The 23597-nt window shown below is 41.8% G+C and overlaps 1 protein-coding gene across 4 annotated transcripts in view; it reads right to left on the reverse strand.

The window, feature by feature from the left end:
• The window catches only part of tbc1d22b (TBC1 domain family, member 22B), a 1108217-nt gene that overhangs the window by 228377 nt on the left and 856243 nt on the right, over positions 1–23597 (reverse strand). For all 4 annotated transcript variants that reach the window (XM_048611941.1, XM_048611940.1, XM_048611939.1 and 1 more), the window contains one exon: positions 8453–8632. In XM_048611941.1, the coding sequence (XP_048467898.1) occupies positions 8453–8632 (180 nt within the window). The remainder of the gene's footprint in view (positions 1–8452; positions 8633–23597) is intronic.

The following is a 23597-nucleotide window of genomic DNA, read 5'->3' on the forward strand; positions in this document are numbered from 1 at the left end:
TAGCTCATTGGATTATACAATTCATTTACAAATGCTCATTTTTTGCCTTCTGACTGCATTCCTCCTTCTGTTGACAGGATTGTGATGGTGGGGAATTATAATTTACCAAATTATTTATTTTCTGACCACATGGCATAGGTACAGTTGGTTATTTGGTTACAACTATAAGAGAGTATTCTAACAAGGTCAACTCAACACCATTGCTACAAGAGACATTAACCAAAGCCAAAAGTAAGTCTCTATTTGTTTGCAAATAAATTTAACCACCTCAAACATATATGCATTTAAGGGAGGGAGTAAAAAAACAAATATTATAGTGGATCAGAAATCTCAACAGTCCCCAACAAACATAACTTAACAGCAGGCTTCAATAATGATAAGACAACTCTGGAATTTCAATCATACCTGGCCAGCTTTAGTATAACAGAAGGACACAAATGAATACCTGTCCCCAACAATCTCCAGTCAATGTGACAATGCTGAGGGCAGGAAGAAGGGCTGGTGAGTGACGGCTCAGGAACAAGCTGGCAGGAGAATTTGGAGGTAGTATCTTAAGACTTATGAATTCTCGTCCAGCTAGTCAGAACCACCCACTGAGGTTCTGCTGCTGGGTTGCAGACAGTTTAAAACTCCTGATTTTAAATTAAGATCTATTCATAGGACTGTTGATAACATTTGAATGTCATGGTCAGATCAAAAGCAAGTCTTTACCTACGTATAATGGACGCACCAACTCCAAAATCACCAAACTAAAATGGCATTAGAAAGTAACACACACAAGGTTCTAAGAAACAAAGTTGAAAAAGCATTAACTTACAAATTGTTGTCAATATGAGGGAACAAAGGATAGTTGGCTTGATAATAAATGGCACTATAGTTTCACCACTATAAAGTTGAAAATGGACCATCACAAAACAATTAAGAGACTTTTGGTAAATATTCAGCCTATAGTTATTTGAGATAGCATCTACCTGCTGCATAATCCTGGAGTAGCTTTTCAGTAGAAGAGATCCAAAATTCTACAGAGAATAAGGACACTCAACATCTATATCTATTGCAGCAGCCCAGTTTCTCAGAAAGAAGCAAAGATATTAAGATCCGATTCCATGTTGCATTTCAAACACAGATCAAACTGCTCATTTATGCTGGGTAGGTATAATGCTGACTTAATCAGTAATGACATAACTGCGAAGGCGATGGCCTAGCAGTGTTAACCCACAGACCCAAGTCATGTTCTAGGAATGAGTTTGAACCCGACTGTACCAGATTTAAAATCAACTAAAATCCAAAAAAGTACAATATCAAAACTATATGGTTCATATATGCTGGAAACTGCTTCCTTACCTGATCTAGCCTACATGTGACTCCAGACCCACAAAAAAAAAAGAGATTAACTTTAACTGCTCTCCAAAATGGCCTAGCAAACCACTCAGTTGTAACAATCAAAGTTGTCACAAAAAAAATGAAACTGGACAGACCAACTGGCATTGGCCGAGGCAACAGAAACAACAACGACAAACAGACTTGATCTTCCAAAGTCCTCCTTGCTAACATCCAAAATTGGGAGAGCTATCTCACAGACTAGTCAAGCAACATCCTGACATTGCGTAAGGTGCAACCCTGTGAGAATGACCATGTCCTAGACACCACCATCATTATCACTGATTATGTCCTGCCCCATCTGCAGGACAGACCCAGCAGAGATGGTGATGGCCTAATGGGGGTAGACAGCAGGGAGGGAGTTGCCAGGGAGTCCTCTTATTTATTCCAATTCTAGCCTTCTGTTATAGCAAAGACGTTGTGAAACTTGAAAGGATTCAAAAAAGAATTTACAAGGATTATCATCAAAATTGGAGGGTTTGAGCTATAGGGAGAGGTTGAATAGTCTGGGGCTACTTTCCCTGGCACGTCGGAGGCCAAGGGGTGATCTTATAGAAGTTTATAAGATCATGAGGGACATGGATAGGGTAAATAGCCAAGGTCTTTTTCCCAGGGAAGGAGAATCTAAAACTATAGGGCATAGGTTTAACGTGAGGGGAGCAATTTAGAAAGGAACCTAGGGGGCAACGTTTTCACTCAGAGGGTGGTGCGTGCATGGAATGAACTGCCAGATGAAGTGGTGGAGGCTGGTACAATGACAGCATTTAAAAGGCATCTGGATGAGTATATGAATTGGAAGGGTTTAGAGCGATACGGACCAAATGCTGGCAAATGAAACTAGATTAATTTAGGATATCTGGTCAGCATGGACGAGTTGGACTGAAGGTTTGTTTCTGTGCTGTAAATCTGACTCCAGACACCATACTTCATAGCACCAGGTCAAACATGGGCAAGGAAACCTTATGCTGATTACCACGGACTGCCCACCCTCGGCTAACGGATCAACACCTCTCTAGAGGATGCTAGAGTGGAGAATGTACTCTGGATGACGTATTTCATTGTCGGTCACAAAGAGTGACATGGCAGCAGCACTACAGATTGGGCTGATCAAGTCCTATAGGACATTACACAAGGTCTGTGGCAGGTGGTGAGGAAACCAGAGATAAAAACACATTTCATCTCATCCTCACCAATCTGTCTGTCGCAGATACATCCGTCCATAACAGCATTGATAAGAGTGACCACCACAGTCCTTTTGGAGAATAAGGACCACCTTTTCATTAAAAATACCTAAAAATGAGTGATCAACCCGGCAAAGCTACAAAACAAGGCTACTTGCACGAAAAAATATAAACAGTAAGTGATAAACAGAGAGGAGCAATTCCACAATCAATGGTTCAAGTCTAAGCTCTGCAATCCTACCACATCCAGTCATGAATGGTGATAGACTGGTAATCAGCTCACTGAAGCAGGAGGCTCTACAAATAACTGAAGCAGCTCAACACCATCTAGGACAAATCAGACTGCTCAATCAGTACCCCATCCAACACCTTCAACGTTCATTCCTTTTACCCCAAGGCACAACGGCAACATTTAGCACTACCAACAATATCCACTCCAATGTTCCTCTGGCCGTACCTCTCAAACCAATGACCTCTGCCACCCAGATGGGACTGCAGAAGCATACAAATTCTGCTTGAAAGTTTCTATCCAAATAACAGACAATTTTAAGTTGAAACTATATTACCTTCAATACTACAGAGTCAAAATCTTGGAGTTACCTAACAGCATCATGAGAGTACCTAGAACATGGTTTATGGGGATTCACAATGGTAGTTCACAATCACCTTCTGAAGGACAATTAGAGTTGGGCAACAAATACTGGCCTTGCCGGTGATACACATATTCCAAGATCAAATAAGAAAAAGAGAAAATAATAATTTGCTGTTAAAAATTAAATAAATCTATTCAAAATCATTTACCAAAGCCGCAAATGAACAATTCCGGAGGCTTCCTTAGGAGATGGTGAGAAATCATGCAAACCTGGATTTTATTTTAACCTTATCACCAACTGGTAGTTCCTAACTAGCTATAGCCCTACTCAGCAATATATTGCTCAGTGATATAGCTAACTTTTATCACCAAAATGTATAGATCTGTAAAAATGTTCAGTTTTACAGTCATTGGGAGACAAGTGGCAGCTTATAAAGGAGACAGACTGGCCATCTCCGAGCTGTGGCAGGAGCACCAGTTTATTTTAAAGTGTAGGCCTCATTTACATTTTTTACTCCTTCTCGTACCACAAAAAATTTCATTAGCTTTTACCTCAAAGAGCCCTTCCTACTATACCACAAAGTTTTCATGGCATTACAGCCATGCACACTTTTGATTTACATGGATTTCGTAGTTCCCATTACTATCATCCCATTTCACGGAGGGGGCATTAAAATTCTCCCATTGTATGTCAAAGCTCCAAGAACATTCTTGCAGTGAAGTATCAGTTCAATGTCAAATGAATGAAGTTATGCAAAGAATTCAAACATTGTTACTGCATATGAGAACACACTGGCATGATATTAGATTAAGAGTTCAAGTGGAGAATTTTGGTGATTCAGTAAGCACACTGTATGGAAAGAGCCAAAGATGTATACTATTATTTTAAGAACATTTCTGCTCAGTGTTCAGTTATTTGGTTCCAGAGGAATGGAATATCTCAAACAATACAACTGACCCTTGTGCCAACAGATTATATAGAGTAAAATACAACCAGAGCTTCCAGTCTTAATTCTAATTCATGGAGATTTGCTAGAAACCAAGATTAGGACCATGTTCAATGGTCAAGTTGTAACAATGCTCCCTGGCTAATACCCATTGTAGGTGATATTGTCTAATCCTATTCATCTATTTGCAACATCATCCGAAAACACAAATTCCATTTGTACGTTGATGAAACCTAAACCCAATCTTGTGACCTCTACCAAATCCTCCACAATGCTCATCTGACAGCTAGTACTCAATGCGCAGAAGGTTCGGGAATTAAATATCCTGAAAATAGAAACAAGGGTTTTTAGTCTTCATCATAAACTCCACTGGCTGGTCACTAATTCTCCTCTTCATCCTGAACTCCTGTCTGAGATTAACCCAAAATTAAACTGTTCATATTCTCAGATGAGATTTGACCCTTTGCTAAGCTTCCGAGCACAGATCTTTTTCATAAAAAGAAAATCCACAATCACCTTTTTAATATAGCTCAACTGCATTCTGCCTCAGTCAATTAGCTGATGAAATTGTAAATAACAAAGGCATGGATGACAGACTTACAGGGTCAGTTAAGTCAGTTGCTGGACAGCTGGTTCGCAATTCAGGGTGACACCAACAACGCATCTTCAATTCCCATACTGGCCGAGATCACCATGAAGGCTGAGCCCTTCTCAATCTCTTACCTCACCTGTGGCATGGTGACGCTCAGGCTAAGTTCATCACTAGTCCAATGAGAAAGAGCAGGCAATGATCCTTTGGGATTACAGATGCTGGTGCTTCACTTTCGCGTCACATACAGACTTAATTATTGTAATAGATCATAGATCATAGAATCCCTACAGAATAGAAACAGGCCCTTCGGCCCAACAAGTCCACACCGACCGTCAGAGCATCCCACCCAGACCCATCCCCCTATAATCCACACATCCCTGAACACTATGGACAATTTAGCATAGCCAATCCACCTAACCTACACATCCTTGGACTGTAGGAGGAAAACAACACCCGGAAGAAACCCATGCAGACAAGGGGCGAACGTGCAAACTCCACACATACAGTCACCCGAGGGTGGAATCGAACCCGGATTCCTGGCACTGAGAGACAGCAGTGCTAACCAACGAGCCACCGTACCGCCCCATGTTCTTTTTTCAGGAATCCACCTTTTGTAAAATTTAGTTCATCTAAAAGAGAGGGAAGCTACGCAAATGACGATAGAGTTAAAAACGTCAACAAAGGAGCATTCAGCGAACTAGAAGCTTGGAAAAATTGAAATTACAGAGGTAAATGACTACTTGCAAATCAATGTGGAATCTCTGGCTTAAGGCTGTACATGTTAAGAAGCAAATAAGTGGAGAAAATATATTGGATGTTGCTGTAATGAACCGTGCGTCAAGTGTTAAATTTAAATCTGATTTACAGTAGAAGTAGTAATAACTGCCTATTTGCAGCATTCCAGCTTTCTTAACGTATGATGGAAAAGTATCAAAATGTGACCTAATCAATATGGAAGGTGTGTGTACAGTGATTTTTTTGTGCAAAAAACTGTGCCTCAGAAATTAATGCTTTCCTTGTGGTGTCGTTTTAAATTTAGTGGATGGCTGATAATTGAGCATATTAGTGAATTCTATTTCTGCATTGTTGCAAGTCCAAATACAGACAATAATGTGACTATGTGAGTACATAATCTAAAAAGGAGTTAGTGAGAATAAAAGAGGAATCCCCAAAAATCAAACGACCAGTTTTGAGAAAATCCCTAAAGGTGCCTTTGATAAAGAAAAATTATTGTGTGCCCTAGCAGTGATCTGACATCATTAATTTGTACGTTTTGTATTCAGGGTTGCTTCATTCCCAGGCATTAAGCAAAATGGACAAGTATGAACGCGACAAAGCCTTTTAATACACATTTGCCAAAATCAATTAACAGTTTAAATTTCATTATAATGGATTTACAAAGCTATACATATCTTATTGTTGAAGGCAACTTTTAAAAATAATCTTTTATTGCTATAAGCATGTTAATACCAGCTTGTATCACAATCAATGATCATGTCTTTGTAAGCAAAACCTCCTTTTACAAAGATCGCTTACTATTGAGTATTACTTGCTTTTGTCATAAACGTTCTACTTGAAATGCCTTGTCTCTTTAAGAAAACCTTGAAATATATCTCAGGATCAAAAACATAAGACCAAGTGAGAATTTATTTTCCAAAATAATTTGTGTGGTCATCAATCTCAGTCACAGCATTCATAGAAACTAGTCACTACAGACAACTTTACATTCAGTCATTCTTTTCTGCATGATTAGGTGCAAGGTAATTAAAACATGAAGCTAATATGAAATGAAGTACAACAGCTGTGCTACACTGTACAATGCTGCCAAGGAAAACCTCATTAACCCCACAGTTCTACCTGTAGAACAATTTTGTGCGCTCCTGCAATCAAATACTTCTGAATTTAGAAAATGCAATAGCAGTACTTGATTGGAAAAAAACAGCTTGAAGACCTGGTGCCACCATTTAGGTAAAGCACTGAATGCTAGCAACCCACAAGTAAAATGCTTTGAAAAGTGAATCTATTTTACTTTGTCAAGTTAAAATACAGAGTATAATGTGGAAATTATGGGCTGAATTAGAGACAGTCAAACATTTAATAATCCCACCTTTTGAAATCCATGTCAATATAAAAAAAATTGATATCATTCAGCGGCTTGCATAGAGCAAAGAGGGGTTAAACCACCGCACTAAAAGATTCCACAACATTGAACTTCACAACTGCAAGGGAAAATAATTCAAATTATAATACCTCTTCTTCTGCATCTTTAACCTGAATAAAAAATTCTCTGTAAACATAATCTTCAATCAGATGATGTTAAAAGAAATAAATTTTTAGATTAAATCAGTGAGTGGCTCATTGTGCAGGGTTTTAAAAATCAGTAAAGATTGATGAAGTTTCCTGGTCCCTCTGATTTCCCTGCACAGAACTGCTCTCTTAGAACTTTAGAAACTAATGAAGTACGAGGCTACTAACAGATCTGAAGAAATACTACAGGAAAGCAGAAATATTGGGCTCGACTTCAAGGAATGGCAATCACACTCTGGCTGCCACTCTAAAGAGCTTCACAGATAGAATGAAATTCTGTCAGGGCTACTTCAGAAATTTGAATATACTTCAAATTTCTCAGGTACCTTGTAGTGTAAGATAGTCAGGGGAGGCAAACTATGCCCTCTCGGTCCTGGGCAATTAATTGCCAAATTCTGTGATTTAAATGTCCAACATCACAGCCAACCACATTGACAGCTTAATACCCTTGCATGGGAGCTAAGTCTGAAGTCAGCATGTCAGGTAGCTCAAGTGGAGTAGATTGTTAGGGCACAAAGGAGAAGAAGGGGATCAGGTAAGCGATGGAGTAGTTAGGGTAGATTGGATTGTGCAGGTAGTCCAGGGAAGTTGTGATTGCAAGGTGGTGTAACATGTTTGAGACTTTAATAGTTACCCAGGAATTAGGCTATGTTTTTAAAAGATCTATAGATTTCCTCAGCAGCTATTTACTTAACTGCGGTAGAAACCTCTGAATTCTCAGAGTAAAATGGGTACTTTTGGAAGTTTCCAAGTTTAGGAGAATTGCCCATTGGAATTTTTAATTTCCTAGGTATTTCCTTCAGTATCTACTGTATCAAGGATTCTTCAGGATCCCCATGCGCAGTAGCCATCTACGCTACAGAAACGACTATCTGACCATCAGAAAATCTGGACCATTATATTTGTAGACCCATTAAAAAAGGAAAAAAGTTTAAAAAGGTCTCTGCTTCCAATATTTTCTTAAATTGGTCTATGGCAGCAACTCTGAACATGTCACACTTGCTTACATTTTGAATGCAGTGATGCATGACAATGATTCAGGAATGTCGATCATCTTAAACTCAGCAATAAATTAATTATTATAATATAAATGTGCTAAAGCTGACTGTACAAACCTTACCTTTTTCATGATACAGAAATGCAAAAGGAAATGCTCACTGAGACTTACAATAGACATTTCCATATTTGATATGGTGAAGGAGAAGACGGAGCAAGAGGGAAGGAGGGATAGGGAGGAGAGTTGAGAGGGGAGCAGAGAGAAGAAGTGGGAGAAGGTGAGAAGAGAAATAGAAGCAAAGGAGAGCTCATCAATAAAACAAAAAATAAAAAAATATAGTATTGCAATGCTGTAGTTTTTGCAATCAACAATAATCAAACATGGAACGAAAATACATGACAAATTCCAAAGGATTAAATATGACGGGTTTCATCGGTTACTTCTTTATGAGCTTACCTAAATCTGTGTTTGCACTGCTTAAAAGCTGTTTGAACTTTTCATGACGGGACTTTTCTCTTATTGTCATTGGCGGTACCCCAGATGCATTCTGATCTGAAATTCGTGCCACTAATGGAATAACAGGCCGCGAAGGGAGTGACTGCTGTTTTTGGAGTGTTACTCTGCCTAAAGAGCCACCTAGGATAAAATGAAGTTACATTCATTATTTTACCCAACACAGACAAGTTAGCTGTATCCTCACAACCATGAGGACATTTAATAAATACTACAGATTATTACATAATCATACAACAAACAGTATGGATGAAACATATTACACACATGTGTTTGAAAATGGATTCACTGTGAGATCACTCAAGGAAATCACATTCTGATAGCATCAAGTGCCAATTCCATCAGCAATCTATGCACAAGTGATTTGAAATGGGTCTTTATCCCTCAATATCTAGTTAAACGTAGCATGGCCCAGGAATTAGATAAAGATTCCTTATTAAGGTTCACCGATTCACTGGATAGGCAGCGTACTCTCTCATGATTTCATTAACTTCGGATTACTACCAGGTTTATTGAACATTAATTAGGTTAAAAGTACTCAATATAAGCAATTAGGCAACTTTTTACTCAATTTACACAAAGTATAACATTTACTAAAAATGTCAAAAGCTCATCAGAGCATGCCCTTTCTTTAAACATAGAGCAGAACTCATCCGCAACACATCATTGTTTATTTTTTACATGGCTACTTGCTATTGCAGGGTCCGACGTGTTTTTTTTTTACTCCCAACTACTTCAGATTGGCTGTAATCTTGAGGTAACAGCATGATACACCTCTTAAGTTCTTTGAAGAAACTCGATAATATTTGACGCTCATGGCTCTAACTCACCCACATGCTATTTCAAAGATACTTCAAAAAATGTATCATATCTTAGATTTAGATTTTGCTGTCACGTTGTCTCAAGTACAGAAATACAGGAGTAAAGTGAAAAGTGTATAATGTCATCTTAGGTAAAAAAAAAGGTACCAAGAAAAAATAACTTCAGTAAGAGAACGAATCAAAAAGTTAAGCAATACCTTCATAGGATAATTGGAAAAATAAAGAAATAAGGTAATTAACATTAAAGACCTTCTTAATTTTTTTAGTAAAAATTGTTAAAAGTTAAATAGTTAAAAGTTAAAAGTTCAGCAATCTTTCATGAGTTCTCTGCTTATCTTGCTCTTCAGGAGACCGCATCTGCCTGTGCTCAACATAGTCACTGCAGACACCGGGGGACCTCCCTCACCACTCGCTCTTCTCATGTTGGTTCGCAATGCCATCACTGCTGCTGCTGAAGCTGCCACTTCCCTAACCTCCCCCTTGTGCCTCCAGAACAAGCCCAGGCAGGACCCACTTGCATGCAGAGATATCACCACGCCAAGCTGAGAGACTGCCACGAGCCACCAAGACCAGGCTGATCCACTGCCACAAGCTGCTGGGAGACCAGGCCGAGAAACTGCCACGAGCCACTGAGACACCAGGCTGGGCCAACAGGCTGCCACAGGCCACCAAGAAACCATGCGTCACCAAGAGACTGGGCCGAGAGACCACACAGGCGCTGCACTGGATCCGCGCTGAGGCCAGGAGTGAAGAAAGGAAACAACAAGAGAGAGAGAAGAAAAAAAGAGAAAGAAACAAGAAAGAAATGGATGGAGCAGACGAGCTCTGGCTGAATCTTACATACATAGCTAAAACCGGCACATAAAGGGCATAAGAATATATAAAGAACATAAGACTATATATTACAGTACGCCCTCAAAGTCAGGATTGCATTGCAGGAAATCACAACTTTAACTGAAATGACTAAGTGAAGTGTCATTTCCCATGTGAAACCATGTCTAAACCAGAGTTAGCTTCTGAAAGGACAACTTTGCCCAGAAAAGTTGAAAAGCTACCAATTATGCAATATTATGCATTCCTAGTTGAAATAACTTCCAAACAAAATGAGGAAAGTTCAAGTGATGAAAGCAGGATTCTTGATCACAGAGGTGTGTTTAAAAGGAGTTTAGAGTACAAGTTCCTCAATTACCGCACCTGTCCAAAGATGGGGACGATGGCTTGAAAGGTACAATGACACGGTTAGCAAGTAATGGATGTAAAAATACTTTAGATGAGGACAAAAGAGAGTTGACAACTAGAAACAATTTTTAAATGGAAAACTTGAAATAACTACCCTGTACTGACTGGTTAAAAACTAAGTAAATTACAATAAAAGAAAATAAATTATAAACAAAATCAGAAATTTCTGTTTTGTTTCTGATTTCCAGCATCCACAATCGTTATATCTTTTTTAAATAAATGATACTGTTTTAATTTGGAAGCTCTCCCAATTGTCTCACCCTGTGGAAAAAAATTAGAACCCCATTACTGCCTTACATTATACTCGTATTTGATAACCATTACCCCTTTATTTGTTGATAAAGTACAGAGAAATTGGTGGGCATTGTTCATTACCTGCCTTAAATCAACAGAAAATAAATTATATATTTTTTAGGTTAATCATAACTGTGGTTAAGCTGTGGTTGGGAGATAGACAGTGAAGTAGGTCAATCACAATGAGAATACTCAATTTTTCTTAAAGTATTGGTTACAAAGAACAAATTTCCACAAAATCAGAAATCTTAAAAAGCAGTGCAAATCTCTGAAGTAACTTCTATAATTTGGCCGACATATCCATCACAAAAAGCATGACGAATGGACATGGTCTTGACAGACTCCCAGATATCCACCTTCTCCACATAAAATCACATAATATATTTGGCCAAAACAGTTATGCAGCAAGAAGGATTTTGAAAAAACTATGCTACAAGTCAATTTATGGCTCTTTTCTCTTTGATCCAGCGAGTAAAAAAATAGACCAATGTTCTTTCAATGGACCAATATACTAGACAATTGATCAAAGCAGTCAATCACAAATGGATTTCAAAATTAGCAGGAAGACTGAAAAGTAATCAATCGATCCACTAAAAAAAGAAAAGTTGATCTGTTCCATTATTTGGATAGTCATTGCATCTTTCAATAATTGACAAGTAATACAGCTGCTGGATCCTAAATGGTTAAAGGCTTCTACAACAACCAGGGCTAATTCTGACGATGTTCATTTGATTGACTATGAAAAGCAAAGTTCACATTTATTTTACAGGCACCATAACAAACTCTATTCCATATCTGATCCAAAAACTTGAGTCTAACAAGAGCTGTTTTTTGAGAAAGCTATAAGTGAACAAAGACAGAGACAGCAAGAACTGCAGATGCTGGAGTCAGAGTCAATACTGAGGAGCTGGAGGAACACAGCAGGTGAGGCAGCATTAGAGGAGCAGGAAAGTCGACATTTCGGGTCAGGACCCTTCATCAGGACTCTGTTCCTCCAGCTCCACAAGTGAAGAAAGAACAATTCTTTTAAATTCAACCCAAAAAATCTGCCTTGGAAAATAATGTTAAAATTTATGTGACACTTAGATAGCTGTATACTCTTACATTTTAAAAATAAGTGGTTGTGTAATAATTTGTAAGATCTAAAACACGATAGTACGACATATTGGAGACGTTTCTCCCAACACTGCGAACTGATGTCTTGTAACCAGGGTAGCCTGTACCCTTTATTAAAGGAGTTTTTGTGATAATCCCAGTTATCTGCCATTCTCTACATAAATCTCACAATACACTTGGCCAAATTATTCACAGAATCCCCACAGTGTGGAAACAGGCCATTCAGCCCAACAAGTCTACAATGACCCTCCAAAAAGCATCCCATCCAGACACAACCCCCTACCCTATCCTTGTAACTTTGCATTTCCCATGGCAACGCACTTAACCTACACATCCCTGAACACTACGGGCAATTTAGCAAGACCAACCCACCTAACCTGCACATCTTTAGACTATGGGAAGAAACTGGAGCGCCTGGCAAAAACCAGTACAGCCCCAGGGAGAATGTGCAAACTCCACACAGACAGCCAAATCACCCAAGGGTGGAGTCAAACATGGGTCTCTGGCACTGTGAGGCAGCAATGCTAGCCACTGAGCCACCATGCCCCCTTAAATCAGTACTTTATTAAAAACAAACATTGTGTATTGTAACACAGTGTAGAGCTGAAGGAACACAACAGGCCAGGCAGCATCAGAGGAACAGGAAAGTTGACGTTTCTGAAGAAGGGTCCCAACCCGAAACGTCAGCTTTCCTGCTCCTCTGATGCTGCCTGGCCTGCTGTGTTCCTCCAGCTCCACACTGTTATCTCTGACCCCAGCATCTGCAGTTCTTGCTATCACATTGTGCATTGTAACCTGCTCTTATTACAAATAAGCACAGGGTTCAAAAACTGGCAGCTCAACCAGGTATGTAATCTACCTTCAGGTGGTAAAGGTTGAAATTGAAACCAGCCATCATTACTAAGAAAGCAATTCCAATTGATACTTCCATAATTTCTAATCTTTCCTTTATTTTCCTATCTCCAGCGAAGTTTCCCCATTTTGTTTTGGCAACATCATTTATTGAACTCATTGCAATGAACGTTATAACTTCTATTCTGGCCACCTTTGTGCCCAAATAAGACTGAATTTGGCGCTGATTTGTGTCAATTTCATGTTATGCACTTATACAAAGTAGTAAGCTGAGCTCGCAGACATTTCATAAAGACTGGCAGGAAAAAAAAACATGTTCTTCCTAATATTTCAGGTTGGATTTCACCGCAGTTTACAAAGATGAAATAACTGGCCAGCTGTGTGGGGACAGAAGCAAAAAGTACCACTATCTGCATTTTCAATAAAACCAGCAACAATAACTGTTGTGATGCAGTAGCTGTGTGCGTACCATTGAGCCAGGAAGCCTGGGTTCAAGTCCCAACCGCTCCAGAAGTGTGGAATAACATGTCTGAAAAAGGTGATTGAAATAACCCGCGGACAAGGGAGGAGCAGTTGTAGTATGGCGAACTGACCTTTACATGGCCGAGGCCAGACGCCAGCTCTCTGACACCTCCTCCTACCGCCTCCTTGATCATGACCCCACCCCCGACCACCAAACCATCATCTCCCAAACCATCCACAACCTCATCACTTCAGGTGACCTCTCACCCACAGCCTCCAACCTCACCGTTCCCCAACCCTGCGCCGCCCATTTCCATCTCCTTCCCAAAATCCACAAACCTGACTGCCCTGGTCAAACCCATTGTCTCCGCCTGCGCCTGCCCCACCGAACTCATCTCCACTCATCTCGACTCCATTTTCTCCCCCTTGGTCCAGGAACTCCCCACCTACATCCGTGACACCACCCACGCCCTCCACCTCCTCCAAAACTTCCAAATTCCCTGATCCCCAACACCTCATCTTTATCATGGACGTCCCGTCCCTATACACCAGCATTCCTCATGCAGATGGCCTAAAGGCCCTCCGCTTCTTCCTGTCCCGCAGGCCCGACCAGTCCCCCTCCACTGACACCCTCATCCACTTAGCCAAACTCGTCCTCACCCTTAACAACTTCTCCTTCAATTCCTCCCACTTCCTACAGACAAAAGGGGGTGGCCATGGAAACCAACATGGGCCTAAGCTACTCCTGTCTTTGTAGGATACGTGGAACAATCCCTCCTCCGTAGCTACACTGGCTGTATCCCCCACCTCTTCCTCCGTTACATCAATGACTGTATCGGCGCCGCCTCGTGCTCCTTCGAGGAGCTCGAACAGTTCATCCACTTCACTAACACTCCCACCCCAACCTTAAGTTCACCTGGACCATCTCTGATACCTCGCTCTTCTTCCTGGACCCCTCTGTCTCCATCTCTGGCATCCACCTGGAAACCGATATCCATTTCAAACTTACCGACTCCCACAGCTACCTAGAATACACCTCCTCTCACCCAACTTCCTGCAAAAACGCCATCCCCTATTCCCAATTCCTTCACCTCTGCCACATCTGCTCCCGAGATGATGCATTCCACTCCCGGACATCCCAGACGTCCTTGTTTTTCAAGGACCGCAACTTCCCCTCCACAGTGGTCGAAAACACCCTCAACCATGTCTCTCACATTTCCCGCAACTCATCCCTCACACCCCCTACCCGCTATAACAACCAAAACAGAATCCCCCTCGTCCTCATGTACCACCCCACCAACCTCCGCATCCAACGCATCATCCTCTGACACTTCCGCCATCTGCAATCTGACCCCACAACCAAAGACATTTTTCCCTCCCCACCCTGATCTGCTTTCCAGAGGGACCACTCTCTCCGTGACTCCCTTGTCCGCTCCATACTCCCTCCCAGCCCCACCACCCCCGGCACTTTTCCCTGCAACCGCAGGAAGTGCTACACCTGCCCCCACACCTCCTCCCTCACCCCCATCCCAGGCCCTAAGAAGACCTTCCACATCAAACAGATGTTCACCTGCACATCTGCTAATGTGGTATACTGTATCCACTGTTCCCGTTGTGGCCTCCTGTACATCGGGGAAACCAAGCGGAAGCTTGGGGACCACTTTGTGGAATACCTACGCTCAGTTCGCAACAAACAACTACACCTCCCACTCGCGAACCATTTCAACTCCCCCTCTCACGCCTTGGACGACATGTCCATCCTGGGCCTCCTGCATTGTCACAATGATGCCACCCGAAGGCTGCAGGAACAGCATCTCTCATTTCGCTTGGGAATCCTGCAGTCCAATGGTATCAATGTGGACTTCACAAGCTTCAAAATCTCCCCTCCCCCGACCGCATCCCAAAACTAGCCCAGCTCGTCCCCACCTCCCTAACCATCCCTCCCACCTCAAGCCCCACCCCCATATCCTACCCATTAACCTCATCCCGCTTCCTTGACCTGTCCGTCCTCCCTGGACCGACCTATCCCCTCCCTAACTGCCCACCTACACTCACCTTTACTGGCTCCAACCCCGCCTCTTTGACCTGTCTGTCTTCTCTCCACCTATCTTCTCCTTTATCCATCTTCTATCCGCCTCCCCCTCTCTCCCTATTTATTTCAGAATCCCCTTCCCCTCCCCCATTTCTGAAGAAGGGTCTCAACCTGAAACTTTCCTACTCCTCTGATGCTGCTTGGCCTACTGTGTTCATCCAGCCCTACACCTTGTTATCTCATTCTCCAGCATCGACAGATCCTACTATCTCTGATTGAAATAACTATTTTTTTAGGGACTTTATGGCACTGTGATAGTGTCCCGACCTATGAGGCAGGAGGTCCAGGTGTAGGCCCCACCAGTTGTGATAACATCTGACCAGGTTGATGAGAAACCATCTAACTGTAAAGCAGTAAGCACATTGAACAGATTACACATGATTTTAGAAATAAACCCAGCTTTGTTACGATAATTACATTTGCTTTACATAGAGTCATAGAGTAGTACAGCACGGAAACAGATTCTTCGGTCCAACTTGTCCATGCTGACCAGATATCCTAAATTAATCTAGTCCCATTTGCCAGTATTTGGTCGCTATCCCTCTAATCTCTTCCTATTCATGTACCCATCCAGATGCCTTTTAAACATTGTAGTTGTACCAGCCTCCACCACTTCCTCTGGCAGCTCATTGCATACATGTACCACCCTCTATGTGGAAAAGTTGCTGCTTAGGTCCCTTTTATATCTTTCCCCTCTCCTCTCAAACCTATGCCCTCTAGTTTTGGACTCTCCGACCCTGAAAAAAAAGAAAGACTTTGGCTATTCACCGTATTCATGCCCCTCATGATTTTGTAAACATCCATAAGGACACACTTCAGTCTCCGATACTCTAGGGAAAATAGTCCCAGCTGATTCAGCCTCTCCCTATAGCTCAAATTCTTCAACCCTGGCAACATCCTTGTAAATCTCTTCTGCAACCTTTCAAGTTTACCAACTTCTTTCCTATAGCAGGGAGACCAGAATTGAACACAGTATTACAAAAGCGGTCTACTCAATGTCCTGTACAGCCGCACCAGGACATCCTAACTCCTAGACTCAATGCATTGACCAATAAAAGCAAGTTACCAAATGCTTTCTTCACTACCCTGTCTACCTGTCACTTCAACTTCAAGGAACTACGAACCTGAACCCCAGGTCTCTTTGTTCAGCAAAACTCCCCAGGACCCTATGATTTACTGTGTAAATCTTGTTCAGATTTGCCTTACAAAAAATGTAACATCTCACATTTATCTAAATCAAACACAGTCTGCCATTTCGCGGCCAACTAGCCACGTGAACAATGCCTCATTGTACTCCGAGATAACCTTCTTCACTGTCCACTACACCTCCAATTTTGGTGTCAACCGCAAGCTTACTAACCATTCTTCCTGCGTTCCCACCCAAATCATTTATATAAATGACAAAAAGCAGTGGAGCCAGCACCAATTCTACGGCACACCGCTAGTCAGAGGCCTCCAGTCTGAGAAACAACCCTCCACCACCACCGTCTCCTACATTCAAGCCAATTTTGGATCCTAATGGCTAGTTCTCCCTGGATTCCATGTGGCCTAACCTTGCTAACCAGTCTGCAACGCGGTGCTGAAGTCCAGAAAGACAACGTCCACTTCGCTGCCTTCATCAATCTTCTCTGGGACTTCTTAAAAAACCCATCATCGGCAGTCCCTCGCAGACAAGGATGACTCCGTTCCACCCTCAGGGTGAATTCACAGGTGGCTGTACAGACTGATACGGCCGCCACAGGCTCTGTTACACTTGGGGCAGGTGATGGTCATGGGGTGAGTGGGTATTGGTATGGTAGCACACTCAAAAAACTCAATCAAGTCAGTGAGACATGATTTTCCACACACATGAACATGTTGATAATCCTGAATCAGTCCTTGCCTTTCCAACTACATGTAAATATTGTCCCTCAGAATACCCTCGAACAACTTACCCACCACTGATGTCAGGCTCACTAATCTATAGTTCCCTGGATTTTCCTTACCGCCTTTCTTAAATAATGGCACCACAGTAATCATCCTCTAGTCTTCCAGCACCTCACCCATGGCTACCAATGATACAAATATCTCAGCAAGGGGCCCAGCAATCACTTCACTAGCTTCTGATGAAGTCCCAGGGATTTATCAACCTTTTAAGACATCCGGCACCTGCTCCTGCAATATGGACAGTTTTCAAGACATCACTGTTTATTTCTCCAAGTTCTCTACCTTTTGTATCTTTCTCCATAGTAAAGACCGATGCAAAATACTCGTTTAGTATCTCACCCATCTCCTTCGGTTCCGCAGTGATGGTCTTGTTAATCTTTAATGGGCCCTAATCTCGCCCTAGTTAATTTTTTGCCCTTAATGTAATTGTAAGAATCCCTTTGGATTCTCCTTAACCCTATTTACCAAAGCTGTCTCATGTCACTTTTCTGCCCTCCTGATTCCCTTGAGTATACGCCTACTGTCCTTATGATTCTGGAGGGATTCACTCGATCCTAGCCGTCTAGACCTGGCACATGCCTCCTCTTTTTTCTTGACCAGAGCCTCAAATTTCTCCAGACATCCAGCATTCCCTGCACCCAACAGCCTTACCATTCACATCATCAACAGAAACATATTGCCTCTGGGCTCTCATTTTCCAATAGCCCCCTTACCCGTGAATAGCGTCTCTCAAATCAACTTTTGAAAGTTCTTGCCTAATATCGTCAAAATTGGCCTTAGTCCAAATCAGAACTTTAATTTTTAGATCAGGTCCATCCTTTTCCGTAACTCTATTAGTTTCAAAATAGTTATGATCACTAGCCCTAAAGTGTTCTCCCACCAACACCTCAGTCACTTGGCTACTTTACTTCCCCAAAAGGAGGTCATGTTTTACTCCTTCTCTGTTAAATTCTTCCACATACTGAATAATAATTTTTTTTTGTACACACAAATTCCTCTCCACCCAAGCCCTTAACACTGGAAATTTCACTCTGTATAGAAAGTTAAAATCCCCTACCATTACAACCTTATCATTCTGACAGATATCAGAGATCTCCTTACAAATTTGCTTCTCAATTTCCTATTGACTGTGGGGGAGGCTATAGTATAATCCCAATAAAGGTGATTGTCCCTTTCTTATTTTTCAGGACCACCCAAATAACTTCACTGACTGGACATACTCCCAGGAATATCCTCTCTAAGCACAGCCGTAATGTTACCTCTGAATAAAAATGCGCCCGCCCCTCACCCCCTCTCTTGCTCCTCTTTCTATCCTTCCTATAGCATTTATACCTTAGAACATGAAGCTGCCAGTCCTGCCTTCCCTGAGCCATATTTTGCAATAGCTATGATATCCCAGTCCATGTTCCCAACCATGCCCATAGTTCATCTGCCTTACCTATCAGGCCTCTTCCATTGAAATAAATGCAATTTAATTTATCAGTCTTCCATTGTTCTCTGCCTTGCTCTTGCTTGCCTTGACTATGTGGCTTGCTCCTCTTCTCAATTATATCAGCTACAGACTGATCTCTTTTCTCACTATCTCTTCCACCTCCATCCCACTTCTTAGTTTAAAGCTTCCTGAGTAGCACTAGTAAATTTCTCCACCAGTATATTAGTCCCCTTCCAATTCAGGTGCTAACCATCCTTCTTATACAGGTCACGTCTACCCACAGAAGAGATTCTAATGATCCAAAAATATAAATCCCTGCCCCTTGCACCAGCTCCTCAGCCATGTTCATCTGCTCAATCCACCTATTCTTATGCTACCATGTGGCACCGGGAGTAATCCAGATATTATTACCCTGGAGGGCCTACTTTTTAACCTCCTACTTGATTTCCTGTATTCTCTTCAGAACCTCATCCCTTTCTCCTCTTATGTCATTGGTACCAATGTGCACAACAAACTCCTTCTGGTTACTCTCACCATCAGAATATTCTATATCTTCTCTGAGACAGAACATCATGGTAAAACCCCATTCCACCCCTGTCCAACATCCAGCATGGATGACTGCTAAAGAGTCTGGACTGATCTTTAAATCTACTTTTCTTCTCTCTGCCCTATGCCAAGGATGTTTAAGACAATTGTTGTGTCCTTATCAAATGTTAGCCAGTTTGGAATGGATTTGAAGTTATATCTGGAATAATTATTGCTCAGTATGGCTCAACTACTTGCCGGTCCATCAATGAGGATTGAGGGTTTATAAAGATTCAAATGAGTGCAGGGGTAGTAAATTATTTGGATGACAATTTAGGAGGTATGTTCATTAAGTTTGAAGATGACACCAATATTGGTGGTATAGTAGACAGTAAAGGTGGTTATCTGTGAATACAGTGAGCTCTTGATCAACTGGACCAGTGTGCTGAGGAATGGCAGATGGAGTTTAATTTAGATCAATGCAAGGTGTTGCATTTTGGTAAGACAAACCATGGCAGGACTTACACAGTCAATGGTAGGGCCCTGGGCAGTGTTATAGGGCAAGGAGATCTATGATAACTCCTTGAAAATTGAGTCATAAGTAGACAGGGTGGTGAAGGCAGCTTTCAGCATGCTTGCTTTTATCAGAGCACCAAGTACAGGAGTTGGAATGTCTTGTTGCAGTTGTACAATATGTTGTTCTGGTCGCCCAACTATAGAAAGGATATTATTAAACTAGAAAGGGTGCAAAGAAGATTTACTACGATGCTACCTGGACTGGAAGGTTGGAGTTATAATGAGGGGTTGGATAGGCTGGGATTTTCTTTTCACCCCTGGAGAGTAGGAGACTGGGGCATGACCTTACAGAATTCTGTAAAATCATGAGAGACGTAGATAAGGTAGATAGCCAACAGCTTTTCCCCATGGTAGGAGTGTCTAAAACTATAGGAATAGGTTTAAAGGTGAGAGGGGAGAGATCCAAAGAGTCCATAGGGACATTTTTTTTTCACAAAGAGGGTGATTAGCATCAGAAACAGGCTGCCAGAGGTCGTGATGGAAGCAAGTACAATGTCATCATTCATACAAATATGTGGATGGGATAAGTATGGAGGGATATGGACCAAACACAGGCAAATGGGACTAAAGTTGGGCCGAAGGGCCTGTTTGCATGCTGTTGACCTCTATGACTAAAGTGAATGGAATTATGCATAAGCGGAACTTACATATAATTGTGGAAAGTATTAGCATTTTCTGGTCACATTGGTCAGTGATAAGTTAAGTGCAGCTGATGCTTGCCTTCTACTATTTGAAAGTAAAATACTGGTCAGCATTTGGATGACATCAGTAGTTTAGCAGCTTTTGCCCAAGATTCTGTTCTACTTAATCTAATTACAAATTGAAAATAAAAAGGGTTAATGTAATTTCAGTGGAAGCATATGGATACGCCATTGTATCATTTATCTTCCAGATTTTGATGGCTCATTTTTTTCTTTAACTCTTAAATTAGTTTGAAGGAAATTCATAGTCATACTAGGTGATTTTAAGTTTATTTAAGCACTGATATATCTTCTAATATTATAGCATTCATCTATTTTAGGAATGTTACAGTATGACAACTGTAAGCCAATGCTAAACAGTAGGTCACAATATTGGAGCTTCACTTTTCTGTCTCTAGGGGAGTTAGTTCAGGAGTAGTTTGTGTGTAGCTTTATCTTTTTTTTAATTTTGCCAATTTCTGCATGTTTAAAGCTAGACACTTGTCTATCACCAACTTTGTGTATTAAATTTGGTGTTAAATACTGTAATGCACCTTTCCCGTGCTTATTGTTTCAAACATTAATTGTAATGTTGTGTAATTTTCTGCTGTGACAGCAACATGTTCCTTTTGAATAGTTAAAGCTCTGATGGAGAGGGAAGTTTACATGTACTGTCAGTACGTGCAGCTAATTTGTCATGCCAATATTTATCAAAACAAAAAGATGTTAAAAAATCTGGTGTCTGAATTCTTGTACTGTACATGAGATAAATTTAATTCTGCCCTAATTTGAATAGTGCTCACTATTTACGATTAATAGTGTCCTTGAGTGGCTTCCTATTGCAAGTAGAATTTATTTCTAAGTAATCTTGCTCTGTAGCTAGGCAAAGATGCTCCATTTACAGTCAGTTTCTAATTGCTACAATAGCTGAAAACATTTTTGTAAAATGGATCTCTGACATAAGTTGTCATTTTGTTCTTGTCAATTTGTTCAGAGTTTGGCACAAGTTGATACTTGATTAAAAGCCAGCAGCTTTATCTTAACCCTTCTGCTTTTTTCCTGCCCAGCGCTTCCAAGAAAAACAGGCAATAGACTACTTGAAGATGTAACAGGAGCTGGTACTGTAGGAAAACAGCAAATGATATTTTCAAAAAGTTTTCAAAAGAAGTTGCAATTGCTGTAGTATACAAAGGCATAAGCAAGAAATAAGTGAAAAGACATTTCAGGAGCTGAGTTACAATTTAAAGTCATAAATCAATGCTCCCATAAAAGTAGAACTAACCTATATAAATTGTGCACATATACAAGTACAATTAATTCATGGATATACCTATCTCAGAAATGTGACCACTGCAGAACTACTGGCCAAACATTGCTGTAAAAGTAACATCATGTTAACAATGTAAGCTATTACTAACATGTAAATTGTTGATCAAATTCAGGGGACTGAAATACATTGTGAATCACAAATTTCAAAACACAGCCTTTTCTGCTCACAAATACCACTTCTGCCCTCAAATCCTCTCACCCCAACAACAAGGATAGAGTCCCCTTAGTCATCACGTACCACCGCACCAACCTCCGAATCCAATGCATCTTCCTCCAACATTTCCACCACCTATAAATCAGGCCCCACTTCCAAGATAGATTTCCCTCCCCTACCCTGTCTACTTTCTGCATGGGCAGTTCATTCCGCAACTCCCTTGTCAGCTCCACACTCCCTACCAGGGTCCTTTCCTTGCAGCCACAGGAGGTGCAACACTTGCCCCTATACCTCCCCTCTCACCTCCATCTAAGGCTCCAAACAATCCTTCCAGATCCTGTAGAGATTCACCTGCACTTCATCCAACCTGCTCTATTGCATCTGTTGCTCCCAATGTGGCCTCCTCCATAAGCAGGGAGGCCAAACGCAGACTCAGGCTCAGGTTCGCCGAGCATCTGTGCTCTGCACGCATCAACCAACCCAACCTGCCAGTTCCCATCCATTTTAATACCCCCTCCCACTCCTCTGACGACATGTCCATCCTTGGCCTCCTCCACTGTCAGAGAGAGGCCAAACATAAACTGGAGGATCAACACCTGATATTTCACTTTGGGAGCTGATAGCCCAATGGCCTCAACACTGACTTCACCAGCTTCAAAATCTCTCCACTCCGAGCCTTATCCCATGTCCAGCCCTACCCCTGCCACCGCTCTGGCCTGACCTAACCTGCTCATCTTCCTACTCACTTATCAGCTCCACTCTTCCCACAGACCAATCACAATAACACCCTATCTGCATCCACTTATCACCATCTCTCCTACCCTTCCCCCAGCCTTAACCCACTTCCTCTATTTATTTCTGGGCTCCCCTTCCCCTCCTCAGCCCTGACGAAGGATTTTGGCCAGAAATGTTGACTTATCTGCTCCTTGGATGCGATCTGACCTGCTCTGCTTTTCCAGTCTCACTCCTATAGGCCCCTCTCTTAGCCTCTTTCTTATTTTTAAAAGTCCCACACCAATCAGTCAACCTGCCTTCTTGAAATGTAAACAAAATTTGGCATTTAGCCAGTGACAACACAGTGTGGAGCTGGAGGAACACAGCAGGCCAGGCGGCAACAGAGGAGCAGGCAAGTTGATGTTTCGGGTCAGGACCCTTCTTCAGAAACGGGGAGGGGAAAGGGAGCTGAGAAATAAAAGAGAGAGAGGAAGGGTCTGGTTTGACTGGTGTATTCTCCATGGCAGCATATCTACCACAGTCCACTTATCAACCAGAGATAGTAGGAACTGCAGATGCTGGAGAATCCGAAACAACAAGGTGCAGAGCTGGATGAACACAGCAGGCCAAGCAGCATCATAGGAGTAGAAAGGCTGACGTTTCGGGCCTAGACCCTTCTTCAGAAATGGGGGAGGGGAAGGGGGTTCTGAAATAAATAGGGAGAGAGGGGGAGGCGGATAGAAGATGGATAGAGGAGAGGATAGGTGGTGAGGAAACAGACAGGTCGAAGAGGCAGGGATGGAGCCAGTAAAGGTGAGAGTAGGTGGGTAGTTAGGGAGGGGATAGGTCAGTCCAGGGAGGACGGACAGGTCAAGG

The sequence above is a fragment of the Rhincodon typus genome, chromosome 25 (assembly GCF_021869965.1).
Source record: "Rhincodon typus isolate 14 chromosome 25, sRhiTyp1.1, whole genome shotgun sequence".
Lineage (NCBI taxonomy): Eukaryota > Metazoa > Chordata > Chondrichthyes > Orectolobiformes > Rhincodontidae > Rhincodon > Rhincodon typus.